General features: G+C 41.3%; 1 protein-coding gene across 1 annotated transcript; it reads left to right on the plus strand.

Annotated features, from left to right (window-relative positions):
- Nucleotides 1-307: 307 nt before the first annotated feature.
- Nucleotides 308-16,663, plus strand: slc27a2 (solute carrier family 27 member 2). Its single transcript, XM_083973506.1, has 20 exons — nt 308-1,010; nt 2,044-2,253; nt 2,342-2,497; nt 2,859-2,983; nt 3,112-3,306; nt 3,386-3,476; nt 3,624-3,822; nt 3,978-4,075; nt 5,817-5,947; nt 6,051-6,221; nt 8,313-8,790; nt 10,570-10,779; nt 11,781-11,939; nt 12,912-13,036; nt 13,157-13,351; nt 13,917-14,007; nt 14,679-14,877; nt 15,449-15,546; nt 15,678-15,808; nt 16,228-16,663. Exons 1-20 carry the CDS (start codon nt 548-550, stop codon nt 16,402-16,404), a joined length of 3,702 nt encoding a protein of 1,233 aa, XP_083829632.1. The 5' UTR covers nt 308-547; the 3' UTR covers nt 16,405-16,663.
- The last annotated feature ends 719 nt before the right edge of the window (nt 16,664-17,382 follow it).

Here is a 17,382-nt window from a genome sequence, read left to right on the forward strand (position 1 = left end):
TGCTCTCTGACCTGTGTGTTTTTATGTCATGTATTTTTTTTTTTTTTACTGTTTTATCTTTTTTTTTTATCACATTAAGGAGATATGCTGTGCATAGTACATATATACTATAGTATGTATATATAAATGTTTTTTTATTATTATTTATATTGCCATTAATCATAATAAATCTTATAATTTTATTACAAAATAATATTAATTTGTCTGAGCTTTTTCAACAAATCCCATTGTGTGAGGCTTGATCTGAAATGTAGTTCCAGTAATGTCTAATGGTTTTGTGCGTTGGGGTTGTTTTTTTTAATTTCATTTCAAGTAGAGCAGCAATAGTTAGACATCACAAACGGTGCGTAAAATCAGAGCAGCAGACAGAACAAGTCAACACAGTGTTGCGCAAACTGTAAATCAGTAATTGTATATCTACAGTAAAGTTAGCTTTTAAACCCTAGTGGGTGGGTGTGTTGGGGGCGCTCCTCCTCCTCAACACCTTCTCATAAACTTTTTCCTCTCCAATAAATCTGACTTCATTGCCTCCACATGATAGATAAACATGTGGGTTTTCATATTGTTCGCAGTCGTCGTTTCTCTGCTCGGCCTTTTACTCCGCTTCCCTTACTTTATCCAGGATGTCCAGTACGTCCTCGCCAAGTTAAAGATCCGCCGCTGCATCTTGAAGTACATGCAGACCAACTACACGGTGCTGGAGCGGTTTCTGGAGGCGGTGAGGACGCATCCGGACAAACCGTTCATTCACTTTAAGGATGAAACCTTCAGCTACCAGGACGCCGATGCCCTCAGCAACAAAGCCGCCAGAGTGTTTGCGCAGAGCGGCCTCGTCCAGCCAGGAGACACGGTGGCGATGTTGGTCGGAAACGAGCCCGTGTTCGTGTGGCTGTGGCTGGGCCTGGTGAAGATCGGATGCTCCGCTGCTTTTCTCAACTCCAACATCAGATCCAAGTCTCTGTTGCACTGCTTCAACTGCAGCGGGGCCAGCACTCTGGTGGCAGCTGCAGGTGAGAGCTGCAGGTCAACGCCTCACCGGGGCGCTGCGCAGTAGCGACTCGAGCTGTAGCGCTGCGACTGCCTTATCTGATCTTATCTTGTCTCCTCTGTCCAGCTGAGGGACACACTTCACAACACTGTCACGTCACTCTTGAAGTCCTGCTAACTTATCGTCATTACACGATGCTTCCCTGTGCATGAAGTCAAGTAACACTGCAGTTCCCGCAGCTACTAAAACCCACACATGAATATTTTTTTTGCCTTAATAGGTATCATAGATAACTGCTCAGGTTCAGATTGATGTTACATACATGCTGCTTACAAGTGCCTCAGTAATACTGTGCTGTCTATACTGTGATCTAACACACTTTATACTTTCTGATGGATAGATATAAATAAGAAAGAAAGAAAGAAAATTTGTTTTTCTTTATGTTAAGTCTTAAACTTTAAAGAGCACGAAACAGAAACATGCAGAATCACTCTGAGATTAAAATGTGTATATGAAGTACAGTACATAATGTCCTCACAGCTTCCACCACTGGGTGTCTCTCTTTATGCTCAAAACAACATGAAGAAATCCAACATCATACCTTGTATTTTTTTTATGGTGCAGCACATCAAGGTTGCTTTCATGTTATGTTACGTTAAGTTCCCTTTGCACCAATATCACCATTCAGCATCATATCAGATATGAAGACGTCACTTGTTTTCAACAATTTAACAAAAATACAAGCTGAAAGTTGTTTGTTGTTGCGTGTGAAGCATGGTGAAGGGGACAGGCCAGAGCACGAGAGACACAGCACAGCAGTGGTAGAAAGTAACTATGGGGATTTACTGAATTAATTGTACTTATTCCATTTTATTTATCATAATTTATTTCAGATTCAGTAAATTAACAGCAGCAACACTCAGTCACAGCTGCAGGAAGCTGAGGCATCAGATTCTGCTGAGGATCAGGATCAGGACATTTTTTATTAGCCATGTTTCTTAATCCTCTTAAGCCTTTCAGCTGCTGAGAACATGTTCATTGGGTTTGATCTGCAGAGTTACAGGGAGCTGTGGAGGAGGTCCTGCCCAGTCTGCTGGAGCAGCAGGTCACTGTTTACATCCTGGCCGACGGATGCAAAACTGCAGGTGTGGAGAGCTTCATGGACAAAATGAGCCGGGCCTCCTCTGAGCCTCTGTCCAAGGATTTAAGGTCACATTTAACCTTGCGGAGCCCAACAGCCTACATATACACATCTGGGACAACTGGTAAGCTGCTGCAGGTGCTAATGTGCAGTAACAGGACGCCTCACCTTCACTACACACAGACATACACCTCCTGGCTTCTCTTCCCCAGGTCTCCCTAAAGCAGCAGTGATCACTCATGCTAAGCTGTGGGGCATGTCTTGGCTCCAGTACCTGACAGGAGTGAAGTCTGATGATGTCATCTATGTCAGCCTCCCACTGTATCACAGCGTCGGCTTCATCGGTGTCACAGGAGCCATTGACAGAGGTACGTACCATATATTATTATATAAACATATATATCAGTGATTTTCTGATATACACAATTTTCTTCAGTGGAATAGATGAAATGCTAAATATAGGCCTTTCCAGGATACATAAGAGTGTTAAATAACATCCAGTTTAAACTCAAATGAACACATATGGAAGGTGATTATGGTGTTGTGGATGTCACCCAATGCAACTGTGCATTACATTACATGTATGTTTTTTAACCTGGGTATAGATGCATCAGGGTACAAAATATCTATTGCCACTCATGCAACTCATCATCTTTTTCTTTTTTTTGTGATGAAGATAAAAACACTGATTATTTCCATCCTTATTCCCTTTGGTCGTCTGTCCTCTAGGAATCACTGTGGTTTTGAGGAGTAAATTTTCAGCCTCTCAGTTCTGGGACGACTGCAGAAAATATAACGTTACTGTCATACAGTACATCGGTGAACTCATGCGTTACCTCTGCAACACACCAAAGGTATGTGGCTGTGCTGTATGTCTTGGCAATTAATAAATAAGATAAGATAAAATTATTATGTATAATAAGAATTTTAAAAAAATGAAAACATCACTGTTCTTATTTACTTACATTTTCTTTCCCAACAGAAACTCAATGATCGAAACCACAAAGTCAGACTTGCAATAGGCAACGGGATCAGAGCAGATGTGTGGAGGGAGTTCATTAACAGGTTTGGAAACGTTGAGATCAGAGAGTTTTATGGAGCAACAGAAGGAAATTTTGCTTTGCTGAATTACAGCAGCAAGATCGGAGCTATTGGGCGAGACATCTTCCTCAACAGGGTAAAAGAAAAGTTTCATTCTCTGTGATGAAAGAAAAGATGTCAGTCAGTAACTAATAGTTGTGTTTATGGTCTTGCAGATGATTTCTCCATACGCTGTGATCAAATACAACGTAGAAAGAGGAGAGCCTGTGAGGGATTCATCTGGTTTATGCATCCAGGCTGATAAAGGTGTGTTAGTACCAGTGCTGTAGACACACAGGTCAAGTTTCCTTCTGTATTTATTTTTCAGTTACTCCATAAAAGAACTGGATTCTTTTACACTGGAAAACAATGTAACACAATCACACCAATGAGACTTACACTGGCTCCCCTCAGGTGAGCCTGGACTCTTGGTGTCTGAAATATCCATGAAGATGCCGTTCTCTGGTTACGCCAGAGACCTGCAGCAGACGGAGAAGAAGAAGCTGCATGATGTCTTCAAGAAAGGAGACGTGTTCTTCAACACTGGAGACCTGCTGCGCATCGATGAGGATCAGTTCATCTACTTTCAGGATCGAGTTGGAGACACGTTCAGGTGAGTTCAACTTTTGTTTCAGTCAACAGCAGCTAAAGCGTCTATGTGTTCAAAGGTTTTTTTATTGTCAATTTTATTTTTATTTCTGCATTTTTATTGTTTATAACAGATGGAAAGGAGATAAGGAGTTCAAAAGGTATTTTTATTGTCAACAGATGGAAAGGAGAAAACGTGGCTACAACTGAGGTGGCCGACGTCATCACATTGGCTGGCTGCATCAAAGAAGCCACCGTGTATGGAGTTCAAGTGCCAGGTAATTTATCTGGAACAATGATGGAAAATGTAATAAAAAAAACAGTAAAAAAAAAAATCTTGAAGGCCAGCGAGCTGCCTTCAAAAGATTCCAGGAATGAAGGAATGTTTTTTGTGTGAAAATGTCTTAAAGAAAGAATGATTGAATAATGAGATTACTTTCTTTTCTTACTTTTACTTTTTTGTCAATCAGACATGATTTATTGTTTTAACCCTGACTTATACTTTCTATCAGAAACATGAAAAGTACGGTGGCCCTGAGAGTTCAACACTTAGTAGTAGTTATAACTCCTAAAGCCAAGAAACAATGAACCCCAAGCCAGGTCTGTCACTTTATTCTGTCCCTGCAGACGGTGAATTTTGCAGTCAATTTGATGAAGCTGTTCTCTGAGTTGGTAGCGTGTTGGTGTCATTGCATGTGTTATCTCGGGGTGCAGTATGTTCATCTCTCAGGGCCACCACAGAAAAGCCTCCAGCAACGTTCAAAAGCTCACATTATATTAACCTGACTGTATTATTATTATGTTATTGTGATCCCTCTGAGGCACTGAGCAGGCAAACAAGCCCAAACTGAACACCATGTTGACACTGCAGTTAAATAATTTATTAATGTTACATAATTATTTTAGAATAAAAATGTATTACTAGCTTGTTAATTTGAGGACCTGAATTTAACAATGGAACAACGACTTTCACAACTGTCTCATTTCACAGTGTTCAGCCTTCTACTGCCTGAATTTACACAATCAGTTTGAGCTTTGCAGCCTTTGTCAACTTTTAAAGTCAGTGAATGTCTTATGACCTCATTTTCTGCCATGTCGATCACTTGAACTTTACTCATAGGAGCCACTATAGGGAGTAAGTGTTAAGTTGAGCAAGAAGTTCACTGTTTGCAACATTTTCCCAGAACAAAGGCAACAAGCCATAGTCGGTAAAAAGCCACAGCCCCTGCTATAAACTCAGGCCTTATGGACATTGACTCGGTTTCCCAGAGGTGCTGTATTTACACTGTGTTGGTCACTTGAAGTCAACGTCCCGGTCATAAACTTTGACAGATATATTCACCTGTACAAGCAGAGAAGGACAAACTGACTGTGACTCTGTGAGTCCACACTGGGGAGGAGCAGCAGGTTCACCTTGACTTTATAGTGGAGCAGAGGGTCCATCCCTTCAGCTCAGACCTGACTTATGTAAAGCTGCAGTCAGTCAGAGACGACAGAGCGAGCACACACAGGGCTAAGTTCAAAACACAGCACGATAACCGCACACACCCGACATTTGTCACACATTTTCTGTGAAGAAATCTACGCTGCAACTTGTGACGAAATCCACCTCCATTCATAGGCACGATGCAAGAACATGCACTGAGATGAAATGATGAAATCAGGCTGAACACCAACACTGACACTGATGGTCCCCTCCTCATGTTTTCCTTTGTAACAGGCTACTTTTCCAAAAACATTGGATACATCCAATACATACATACATCTCACATCTTTTATTAAACCCTCCCTGCTCTGACATGAATGTTCACACCTTACACCTGGCATGCCCCCAGTGTGACATCTACAGGGTTATTATGACCTCCAGTTGTGTCACAATTGGTCAGCTGCCACTTTTAGCACAGTGATCACCAGTATGTCCCTGAATGCATCATTTATTAATGTGCTGTATCTTTGTACTCAGTGATGAAAATGCTCCACCAGTGACCCGGTGCCTCTGGCTGTGATTGTTCTCTCCAGGTCAGGAGGGCCGGGCTGGGATGGCTGCCGTTACTTTAAGAGACGGACTGAAATTTGACTCTGTGGATGTTTTTAAACATGTTGAAAATTTCCTGCCGCCCTACGCTCGACCTCGTTTTATGAGGATCCAGGTACCTTCACTGCAGTCATCTTCTTACAAACACTCTGTGCTTCTGTGAGCATTGTTTCATTTTACTTGAGCCTACTAACTCACTGTACTGTTATTGTTTACAGACCTCCTTGGACGTAACGGGCACGTTCAAGCATCTGAAGGTGAAGCTGGTGGGGGAGGGCTTCAACCCAAATCTAATAATGGACCCAATCTACTTCCTGGATGAAAAAGAGAGGGATTACATCCCATTTACTCTGGACATATTCAATGGAGTTAATTTAGGGGAGATTAAAATTTAAACTGCCTCTTTTAAAAGGAAAAATCCACCTGTGTTGTCAGACTGTAACACGACACAGAAGTCCACTTAAGCAGTGATTTAACACACTATTAATTCTCATTCAGAGAACACGTCTAATCCTGTGGCACTGAGACATGAGACTTCAATCAGAGCAAGAAAGCAAGTTTTTCCAGCCAAGAAAACTGTTCATTAAATGCATACCTTTAAGTTCTAACAATGGTTTCTTATTACATTGTATTATGGTCCACTGAGGCTTTTTAGGGTTTGGGAGCTGAAATCTCTGCCTTGTACACAATGTTGTCCTCTGCTCTTTGTATGATGATGGATGGACGGCCATTTCTCACTCCCATACATCTCAGAAACCACTGCTGTAGCGAATCGTTAATTATTATTATTTGTATAAGTATCTGAGTCTTAAACGGACAGGCTCTAACTTATTACACCGGCTTTGTAACACATTGGATTTAAATATCCTGTCAATATTTGCTATTGACCCTCCACTACAGTGCTTCTGTGTCATCTTGACTTCTTTAGCCTGGTCAGCAGTGTGCAACAGTAGTCACCTCATCCCTATTGAGGGAAACATTTCAACAGCTCCCATTTATTTTTGTGTGTCAGCTTTTGAAATTCACCACTGTAACGTGACTTAATGTGTCAAGAGGAAAAGTTATAAACACAGCACGCATCATGCTATTTCAGCCAAACTGCAGTTTTGATAGTGTATTAATCATCGATTGAAAAACAAACCCTGCTTCCAACAATTTAGGTCTCAGGTCATTTAAAATGTGATGCTATAGGCTTTATGCACTGCTCCACTACTTCCTGAACTTAAACAAGCTCCTTTATTTCCTGTCTTACATTATTGTGTCTGACCATTGTTGTGACTACTGAGGTCAGAGCCAGACACACATGGATTAATCAGTCCAATAATGTAAGACAGGAAATAAAGGAGGTGGTTTAAGTTCAGGAAGCAGTGGAGCTGTGCATAAAGCCTATTGAACTTCAAACAGGAGACTTTTTTTTTACTATGTTAATGTTCATTTACATCAGTAACATCACAGACAGTCTCACATAAACTGTTGCTGAGCTTCGCCACAAGTGTGAAAAACAACAGTGTGGGATCCTTGTTATTTCGGGTTGCCTGTGCATGTGTGTGTGTGTATGTATGCTCCTCCCCATAAATCAGCAGACAAATGCAGCTCAGTCTAAGGAGTACACGCCCACCACTTGCTCTATGGATTTCCAATGAGGGTTGCCAGTTTCAGTTTCTTAAGTTGCTTTGTGCCTCTTGTAAAAAAATAAATAAAAAAAAACATCCATGAGTGGATTTCAGCCTGCATATTGTTACACCTGTTGATTTGTTGGAGGGGTGCACAACAATTAACCAGTGACCACCAAAATACTCACAAAAGAAAAACAAAAAACAAGAGGGTTTATTCAACATAAATGTGATATAATCAAGACACAGAACACTGAACTAAAACAACATAACAAACACAACCCAGACTGAGAGGCAGTCACCATGTTAATCGCCTCTGTCTGGCAGCAGAGCTTTATAGGCTACCCCTCACTCGCAGGCCGGCTGGATCTCATAACAATCAGAGCCTGAGTGGAGCTGCAGGGAAAAGGAGAGGGACAGACATACAGAACCATTTCTGCCATAACATTGTTCACAGTGGTCGTTTGATCCATTAAAAAACAAAAAGGAGGGAGGAAATAGCTGTAATATGTGTCAGTAAATGAGTCTGAAATGCAGAGCTGTCACTTTATTAAATCTCTTTCCTCTAAACTAAATATCCCGCATAAAGAAATCATTTAATGAACAGGTGAAAAACAGAGTGAATAACTTTTTTTTGAATGAAGTGAATGAGTGTAAATCAATCCGTGGTGGACGTGAAAACAGCGGGTCTGGCAACCTCCAGACATTCCTGAACGGAGGCGGGGAGGGCCGCGGGTTTGAGCCCAGCTCCGCCCCGGGGGAAACACTGGGTGAACTTTGTCACAAATTTTCAGGAGCTGCTGCCACTGCCCTGCGCCTCATCCATCGCTCCCTGACAGATGCGTCCAGCTTAGCGCGCGCTGAAAGATGTACATCTGGATGACCACCGTGCTCGCGGGCCTGGCCATCCTGTCCCTGTCTTTCCTCAACACCTTTTTCCCGTACTTAGGCGCGGAGTGCGCCTACATCCTCAGGAGCATCAAACTCGGCGTCAGGCTCCTCAGATACAAGAAGATCAAATTCTACAGCATCGTGGACTGTTTCTTGGATGCGGTGAAGAGGCATCCCACCAAGACCTTCGTGCACTTTGAAGGTCGGGACTATTCCTATGGCGAAGTGGACAGACAGAGCAACAAGGTGGCCAGAGCCCTGCAGGCTGAAGCCCGGCTCAAGGAGGGGGACGCAGTCGCTCTGTTTCTTCCCAACGAGCCCAGTTTCATATGGACCTGGCTCGGTTTGGCCAAGCTGGGCTGTCCGGCAGCTCTGCTCAACTTTAACATCAGGTCCAAGTCTCTGCTGCACTGTTTCTCCTGCTGCGGGGCCAAAGTGATCATCGCCTCCCCAGGTAGGACCCTCAGATGATGTCAGGGCCACAGCTCTGACCCTGTGGCCCCTCAACCATTGTCCCTCAATCATCTCCTCAAGGCTGCTGAGGTCAAAGTCTGACCTCCTGTCCAGCCTGTGCTGACTTACTATTTGTACCTCAGTTCATTTCACAGGGATTTTTTTTTTTCATAAACATTTGATAGTCTTGTATAACAACATGTTGTGCTTCCAAAAAGTTTCAGGCCTGTAACCACTTTACAAAGTGCAGTCTTTTAGGGGCCCCTCTTCACCTTTCACATGTCTGAAAAATCTGTGGTATGAGCAGTTGAAGCAGTTCCTCCCCCCTCAGACAGTTTACTCAAATCACTGTTCAAGGCACAAAAAGCTATAAATATCTCACAAAATATCTCATCACCCTTTGGAGAAACAGTTAAGTTAAAGATTAACCAGTCTTGGCTTATCAACTTCATCAAAGTGTGGAAAGGAGATAGTTAAAACAAAACACACTAATAACATCATGTTTGTCATATGAGCCAGATTTTTACATTTGACATTGTTTTAATGATAGGAATGTGAAGAAATGAAGTTTCTCTCTCAACTTTATACTTAAACAATGTGACGTTGTCAGTATAATACATTGATCTGTGCCAGAGCTGTACACACCAGATAATGATTACCTAGACATGCAATTATATAAACCATGACCCGAAGGATCCTCTTTTCTGGACCACCACTGTGAAAAACACTATTTGAGATTCAGAAACCAACCAGTCCATCTGCACTGTTGCTGTGTTGGTGTTCACACTTTATTAAACCAGCATCTAAACTGAGATTATTTAAGGTCTAAAACTAGATTTGCTATTCTGCTTCAGGATTGCATATTACCAAACAAATTGGCAGTTGTTCAACTTAACACAAAACTGAGAAATGCAGCAAAATGTTGAGAATCTTTTTTCAATTCCTGCCAAAAACTTGTTCACGCCTGGAGTTGTTTTTGATATGACATCTTGCAAAGCTGTGATCATAACATGTCCAGTCCACATTTCATCATATATGGGACCATAATTTGGAATATCTGAGCAAATACATCTCCAGAGTCTGGGCTACATTACGTGCTGTTTATAATCCAGGTTTAGTTGCTGCAAATTAAACTATTGACACATAATTCAAACTAACCATCACTTGAGCATTTAACATTTTCAGATCAATTACTATTCATTAAAAACTTAAATCACTGCACGGTGGATGTTGATGGTTGGTGTTATTTGCACTGGAGGTTACATTTAAAACATGTGCTTGAGTCTGAGAACTTAAGTTGTATCTAATTTCTCAAATATGTTCACCCGAGAACTGATGATAACTGATAACATCTTGTTATGAGGATTTTTATAGACACAATTAATCCAACTAGTTTGGTCAGTTCTGTCTGGTAGTCATACAGTGGCAGCATTTCACCTATCAGTCTCCTCTGCAAGCATTTCAGAAAGTAAAGTGTGATTTACTTTTTGTCCCGCTGCCCGCATGCTTTGAGTTGATGTGCTCTACAGTCCTGAAGATGAGGTTTATTGTGAGGAAACACTGGAGTAAGTTCCACTACATTCCCATTATAGCAGCAGAGTTTCACCATTGAGAAATGCATTTGAGCCGAGGGGCCTGCACCATGTGTTCCTCTCCCAGTGGGATCTGAGGTAACATGATGCAAGCCATGCATGTGCTGCATGTGCAGCATTGCGCAACACAGTGCTCTGACCCAATGTATGGAGCTGAGTGTTTTTTTTTCTTCTTCTGTTATTTGCAGAGCTGCAGGACGCTGTGGAGGAGGTTTTACCGGCGCTGAGAGAACAGGGTATCAGTGTGTACCTCATGTCAGACAGCTGCAGCATCGAGGGCATCACTTCTCTGTCTGACAAGATTTCCCAGGCCTCAGATCAGCCTATGTCCCAGGACCTCAGGGCCAACGTGGGTATCAGAAGCACTGCTCTGTACATCTACACGTCAGGCACCACAGGTACACAAGGAAGCCTCTCTGACTGACAACAACAACAAAAAGTGAAAATCTACACTGACAGCCATGGAAATTATTCCTTTTTTTGGAACCTGTATTATTGACATCCACGTTTACTGTCTCCTCCCTACCTCACGGAAAACCTACTGCTCCAAACTAAAGCACTAACAGTAGTCAAGCACCGCCACAGGTTTCCTTTAGGAGATTTCAGTTCTGTGAATATACATGATTAAATCAGACTTTCAGATATTTTAATCAGGACTTTTGTTGTAGGAAATAGATTAATACATTCAATATGTCTGAAAGAAACTCAATACACTCTTTTATTTAAGGTATTTATTGAACCAGAACATCAATCTTAACATTTTGGTCCCTATAGATCTTCTTCAGAGCCTATATATAGATTTCTTCTTTTGCATTTGTGTCGTCTGACTATCAGACAGGAAAAGCAGCGAGGAGCAAACATGCAACAAATGTCCCTGAGCCACACAGCACAAACCAAGGTTAATGTTTATCCTGGTTTGATTAGCTGATCTGGTCAACTGGAGGTGTGACAACAAGCTGATAATATGTTAATGTTTACATTAACGCACTGTCACCTTAAGATGGGAATGGATGTGTTATCTTATAGATACTTATTCAGCAATACTTATCTTTTATAGAGTTTCTTCTTTCTGAAAACAGCTGCCTGTTGTGTCTAGAAACATTTCCACATGAGAGTGATTAGACTGACCCATAGCAGAAATGCTGTCAGCTGTAAAATCAAAACAATGAGCTGAGAGATAAGAGATAATGTTATCCATTGTTGCTGTAAAGATTGATCAATGCGGCTTTAAAGAAAACCTGCCTGTTACACTGTGAATGAGTGAACAGCAGAGGAGTTTAGTGGGTTGATGAGTATCTTTGTTTGTTGTAGAAACCTCAGGTTCCTGTCTCCTGACATGAACTGTATCTGTTGAGGTTAGTTTGACCTGATGTGAATTATTACTCTTTGACCTCGATAGGTTTACCCAAAGCAGCCGTTGTCACCCATGAGCGGGTGTGGGCTGCCTCCTTCATCCAGACGGTGTGTGGGGTCACAGCAGACGACATCTTCTACATCAATCTGCCTCTGTATCACAGCGCAGGCTTCCTCATCGGGATGACCGGAGCCATTGAGAGAGGTAAAGATCCTCTCAGCCCCAACAAGCATCAGAACAAAATCATATACACGCCCAGTGTTGGTACTGACGGTCATGTTTGCACCATAGTTGTGACCTGCATATTCACCACGCTATGCGATAATAACGTAATGTTACGAGATGGAGTTGTTTTTGAGGTAAATTCATGCAAAACCACTGATGCACTTTCCTGTCAGGGGCAGTTTTTCGGCAAGCAGTCTCTGCATTTGCCTCGAAAACGACTTTATTCCGTTATTATCTCATAGCGTGGTGAATATGCAGGTCACAACTTGTCCACGAGAGCGTTTTGGAGTTGTTGGATTGTATATTTGATGAGTTTGATGAGGGAAACCAAGAAATCCCATTAGCCTCCGTGGCGTAGCTCTGAGCAGCTCGCGGCTCTGCTCCACCATTCTAAAAATAGCTTACAAGGTAACGAACCTACTGCTATGACTGTAAGGATTATGGCAATGGGCCAATTTGCCAAAATGTTGAACTATCCCTTTAAGTATGGTGCAGTGTAACTAAGCACTTTCTCAAATTAAATAATGCATTTTAAAAGGACATTATTATTTATTTTTTTTACCACCAAAGGACAGGCTATAGTGGTGAGCTGCAAATTGCAAAGACTTGCAACTGAATTGAACCAAACAACACACTTCTACAGCGCTAGTGGCTAAAACCTTGTCTTGAAGGCCTGGCAAGCCTCCAATACATACACCTATCAGGTTTCACAGGTGTCACAATGCTGGATGAACTTTGACAGTTGTTTGGTCCCAGACTGTGCCACAAGAGCAATAAATAACAGCCTATGTGTGCATTGAAAACACAATCAAAGAAAGAAAAGTAACACCAAAGTTGCTTTTATGAGGTCATTTAATTACTTTTTGACAGAATTAACTAGTAAATGTAACAAAATAACTTTTCAGTAACTGGTTGGCAGTAAGCTGTGTTTCTATGTCTTGCCATTTGCAGGTATAACCATTGTGCTGAGGAGGAAGTTCTCTGCCTCTCAGTTCTGGGATGACTGCAGGAAGTATAAAGTGACAGTGATGCAGTACATTGGTGAAACAATGCGTTATCTCTGCAACACGCCCAAGGTAAAAAGAATCCAGACACAACACAAACACTGTGGTTAATTACTCTAGTAGTCTTCTTCTTCTAATAGTTGATGTTCGGGTGCATCTGTCACTAATCAGAGCTGATCTCACCGTCTGCAGAAAGACAACGAGAAGAACCACAAGGTGAAGATCGCCATTGGCAACGGGGTCCGGACAGACATTTGGACTGAGTTTCTGAATCGCTTCGGTGACATTGCGGTCAGAGAGCTCTACGCCGCCACCGAGGGAAACATCGGCTTCATAAACTACACATCCAAGATCGGTGCAGTGGGCCGAGTCAATTTTGTCCACAGGGTAGGTGGGGGAACATCTGGTGGTCTTAGTCACGGCAGCGGTGTGACTCCAGGGATGATCAGTCTGTCAGTCCACCACGCTGAAGTGTTTAAAAAAATTACAGGATGGATTGACACATTTTCTACAGACATTTAAGGCCCCAAGAGGTTGAATCCCCCAAAACCCTCAGATTTTTCCTCTAGTGCCCCCAGCAACAACTGGACTGATCAACATTTGATACAATGATACATGTTCCCCTCAGGATGAACTGATCTCACTTTTTTTTGTCAAACACCATCAAGAGTTTTAACCTGTCCATTAGCCTACGAGATTAATGACCACACACATGAAAAACTACCAATCAATCAGCATCTTTAGCTTTATTGCTGTGTATTTATTAGCAAACTCTAGCATGCTAACACACAAAGCTAAAAGAGCGAACATGGTAAACGTTACACTATCCGTCAATATTGTTGCATCTTTTTTTGAACATGCTAGCGTTTGTATTTAGCTCAATGTCTGTGGAGTCTTGTGAAAGCAGCAAAGTTGAACTTGTAGAGTGTTTACTTTTATTTCTTCTTTGTAGCTTTTCTTCCCCTACACTTTCATAAAGTTTGACACTGAGAAGGAAGAGCCTGTCAGAAACTCTGAGGGCCTGTGCATCCAAGCAGTCAAAGGTGAGTTAGTGTTCCTCACCAACACCTGTGGTTTCTTAACTGTTTCTCTCTGTTTTCACAAACACACACACAAAAAAGGTTGGCTCGAAATATAGATGTCATTGCCAAAGTAGGCCTACACCCTTTAGTGCATAGCATCCACTGGAGTGGATAGAAGAAGACAACTACAAGAAAACATTATTAAAAAAAAGCAAAAAAGTAATCCTTACATCTTATTTAGATGAAACATAGGTTTGTTTCTGATTATTGAGGTTGTCCTTTTTAGCTTGTTTTTGTCTGTTTTAGCCCTGGAATCGATGTGGCACCACAAATTTCGTTGCACTTGTCTGTTGCAATGACAATAAAGGCTATTTGATTTGAAATATTTGATATTTGACATAGATTTTTCTGATTATCTGTCCTTATAAGGATTTAGTTGTTTTTCCTGACCAACAGCATCTCCTCCTCTGTCTCCCATTTTTGAATTTTGAATCTACTGAAGTAAAACTGACAACATGTTGATTGGCCTTATTAAGCAACACCAACTGGCTCTAGCTCCTGTGATGTAAAATGTGCTTTGTTTTTATTTGGTAAATGTAATTTATCATCTTTGGCTTCTGTTAAGCAAGGGATGTGATGACCATGTGTCTACGGAAACTGTGATGGACATTTTTCATTTATCTTTTTGTCAGGTGAGACGGGACTTCTGGTGGGCAGGGTCACTCGGAGGTCTCCGTTTGTTGGGTACGCTGGTAACAAGGAGCAGACTGAGAAGAAGAGGCTCCGTGATGTGTTGAAGAAAGGCGACCTGTACTTCAACACGGGCGATTTGCTTCGGTTGGACCACGAGAACTTTGTGTACTTTCAGGATCGGGTTGGCGACACTTTCAGGTAAGTTGTGACTTTCGCTTGGATCTATCTGGTTTCTTGTTTTGTTCTGAAAGGCTGACGCCGTGAAGCAAAAGTCTCTCACCATCGGTTTAACATTTACTTTTGTCCAACATATTTCTGTGTAAATGATGTCACAAATATGAATTGTTTATGTGGGTTTTACCAGTTTAAAACTTATTTTTCCAACACTGCCTGAATACAGAGTAGCCTACTTTACGTTTTACAAAACAGAGGAATATGTAGATGAGCAGTGATTTATTGTGTTTGGATCAGATTTAGATGCTCAGAGTTGACTGTCTTAATTTTCAGGGGTGATGCATTATTGCAGCGTGAAACTAAGAAGTGGCAATTCATTTTGTTATTGTTTTCAGTGTAAGATACCAATACAATTGGAGCATTATTTTTTTTCTGGAAAGGTTTTAAATCTACATTGTAAGCTTATTTCTTAGCAGACACATTAACTATGTTACAGTTGGTCTTAAGTTAAAAAGCAGTAGGGAAGTTAAGTTTTTTGTTTGATCTATGTGTAAGTCTCTGCATGTGTGTATAATGAAAAACTCTCTTGTCACAGGTGGAAAGGCGAAAACGTCGCCACGTCAGAGGTTGCAGATATTCTCACAATGGCTCAGTCCATTTTGGAGGCAAACGTCTATGGTGTTAAAGTTGAAGGTAACAACACTGTCATAAACGGTCCTGTAGCACTATATCAAAGTATTATAGAAATAAATTAACACAAATAATTAGTAGGCTTACTATGCATTTTAATATGTTTGGTATGTGACTCCCAACACTCTGATAAGGTCACGAAGGGAGGATCGGTATGGCAGCTGTCACTTTGAAAGAGGGAGAAGATTTTGACTGTTTGGACGCCTACAAACAGGTCGTCAACTACCTCCCAGCTTATGCAAGACCTCGATTCATCAGGATTCAGGTAACAAGATGTATTTTCCTTGCACTGAAGTGATATTTTTCCTCTATCCTCAGCATTATCTCTGCAATCAACAATTAAAGTACTTTTTCTTGTAAATTAAATATTGTGGGAATTAAGTATATAATCCATATTGTAGTATTAGAAATTGTGGGCGATTTCCTGGGTCAGTTTATGCCTTTCTTTTTCGTATACCAACATTATAGATTACATTATAGCCAATCAATCTAATCGTAAGTCATTTGCTGGATAATATACTTCAATGTTAATGAAGAAAATAATATTTACAGTACTTTTGTGTTTGTGAAACCCAACCTGAGACCTGGCTCATATCGAAGCTGTGTAATAATGTTAGTATTGGTTGTTGCTGTTTGTCTAACTTTATCGGACTGAAACGTTTCCACGCTGTGTTTTTTTCACAGCCCTGCCTGGAGATGACGGGGACATTCAAGATGAAGAAAGTGAAGTTGGTGGAGGAGGGATTCAACCCAGCTCTCATCACAGACCCTTTATACTTCTTGGACACGGAGAAAAAGACTTACATTCCTCTGACTGACGAGATCCACAGAGCTATAGAGACTAGAGAAATCAAACTCTAACACAACAGAAACTTGCTGTAGTTGTTGTTGAGGCAGCTGACCAAGTCTTAACAGCTCACTCATGGACTTTTTATTTTTTATTTAGTAAACTAATCTCAGGGGCAGACTGACTATGAAATGGCACAACATGTTTGAAGAGATCATGTTTTTATAATTAACACAGCTACTGTTCATCTCTACAGTTTTGTAAATGTACTTGATAATGTGACACACAGGTACGTCTCACTGCCACTGTTTAATAATTAAACTGATCATCTTTTCCTCTGACTCTCTCTTTATGATCAACCAGTATGTATTTTTCCTTTAGCTAAGATACAGTAAAAAAAAAAAAGAGAGAAAAAAAAAGTAGTACAGGTCAACAATTGCACAGATTTACATTATCATTAACCTATGTATCACATACTGTGTGATTATCAGTGAACCTTTGCACTGATGTTTTGCACAGCCAGTCTTAGCTCTATCAGATCGTGTGTGTGCTAATGACTCACACTGTTACTTGAAGCTTTGTCACATAACAACAGAGGAAAAGTCTGGGACTGTGGGTTTCTCTGCAAGCTGCCAGTTTGCTCTTGTAATCACTATATATTTTGGCTTTTCATGCCTTTATTGGATAGTACAGTGACCAGAGACCGGAAATGGGGAGGCAGAGAGAGGGGGAATGACATGCAGGAAAGGGCCGCCCGATGCAGGATTCGAACCGGGCCGCCTGCAGTGAGGACTTTAGCCTCTACACATGGAGCGTCTGCTCAACCTACTGCGCCACTTCTTGTAATCACTTATCTAGACGAGCGTCTCTGTGACCAGTGGGGTCATGACCTTCTCAACCTTTGAGATGAAATAACACTCAGACTTTGTCACAAGCTTGATCATGTGACAAACATGTTGAAATCAAGGAAATGTTCTGGTTTCAGAAGAAAAAAGTAAAAAAACAAAAATACATTTTTAATGTTGTCGGACACTGAACCTGAACTGAAACTT

Source organism: Trachurus trachurus, assembly GCF_905171665.1.
Source record: "Trachurus trachurus genome assembly, chromosome: 6".
In the NCBI taxonomy this organism is placed as follows: domain Eukaryota; kingdom Metazoa; phylum Chordata; class Actinopteri; order Carangiformes; family Carangidae; genus Trachurus; species Trachurus trachurus.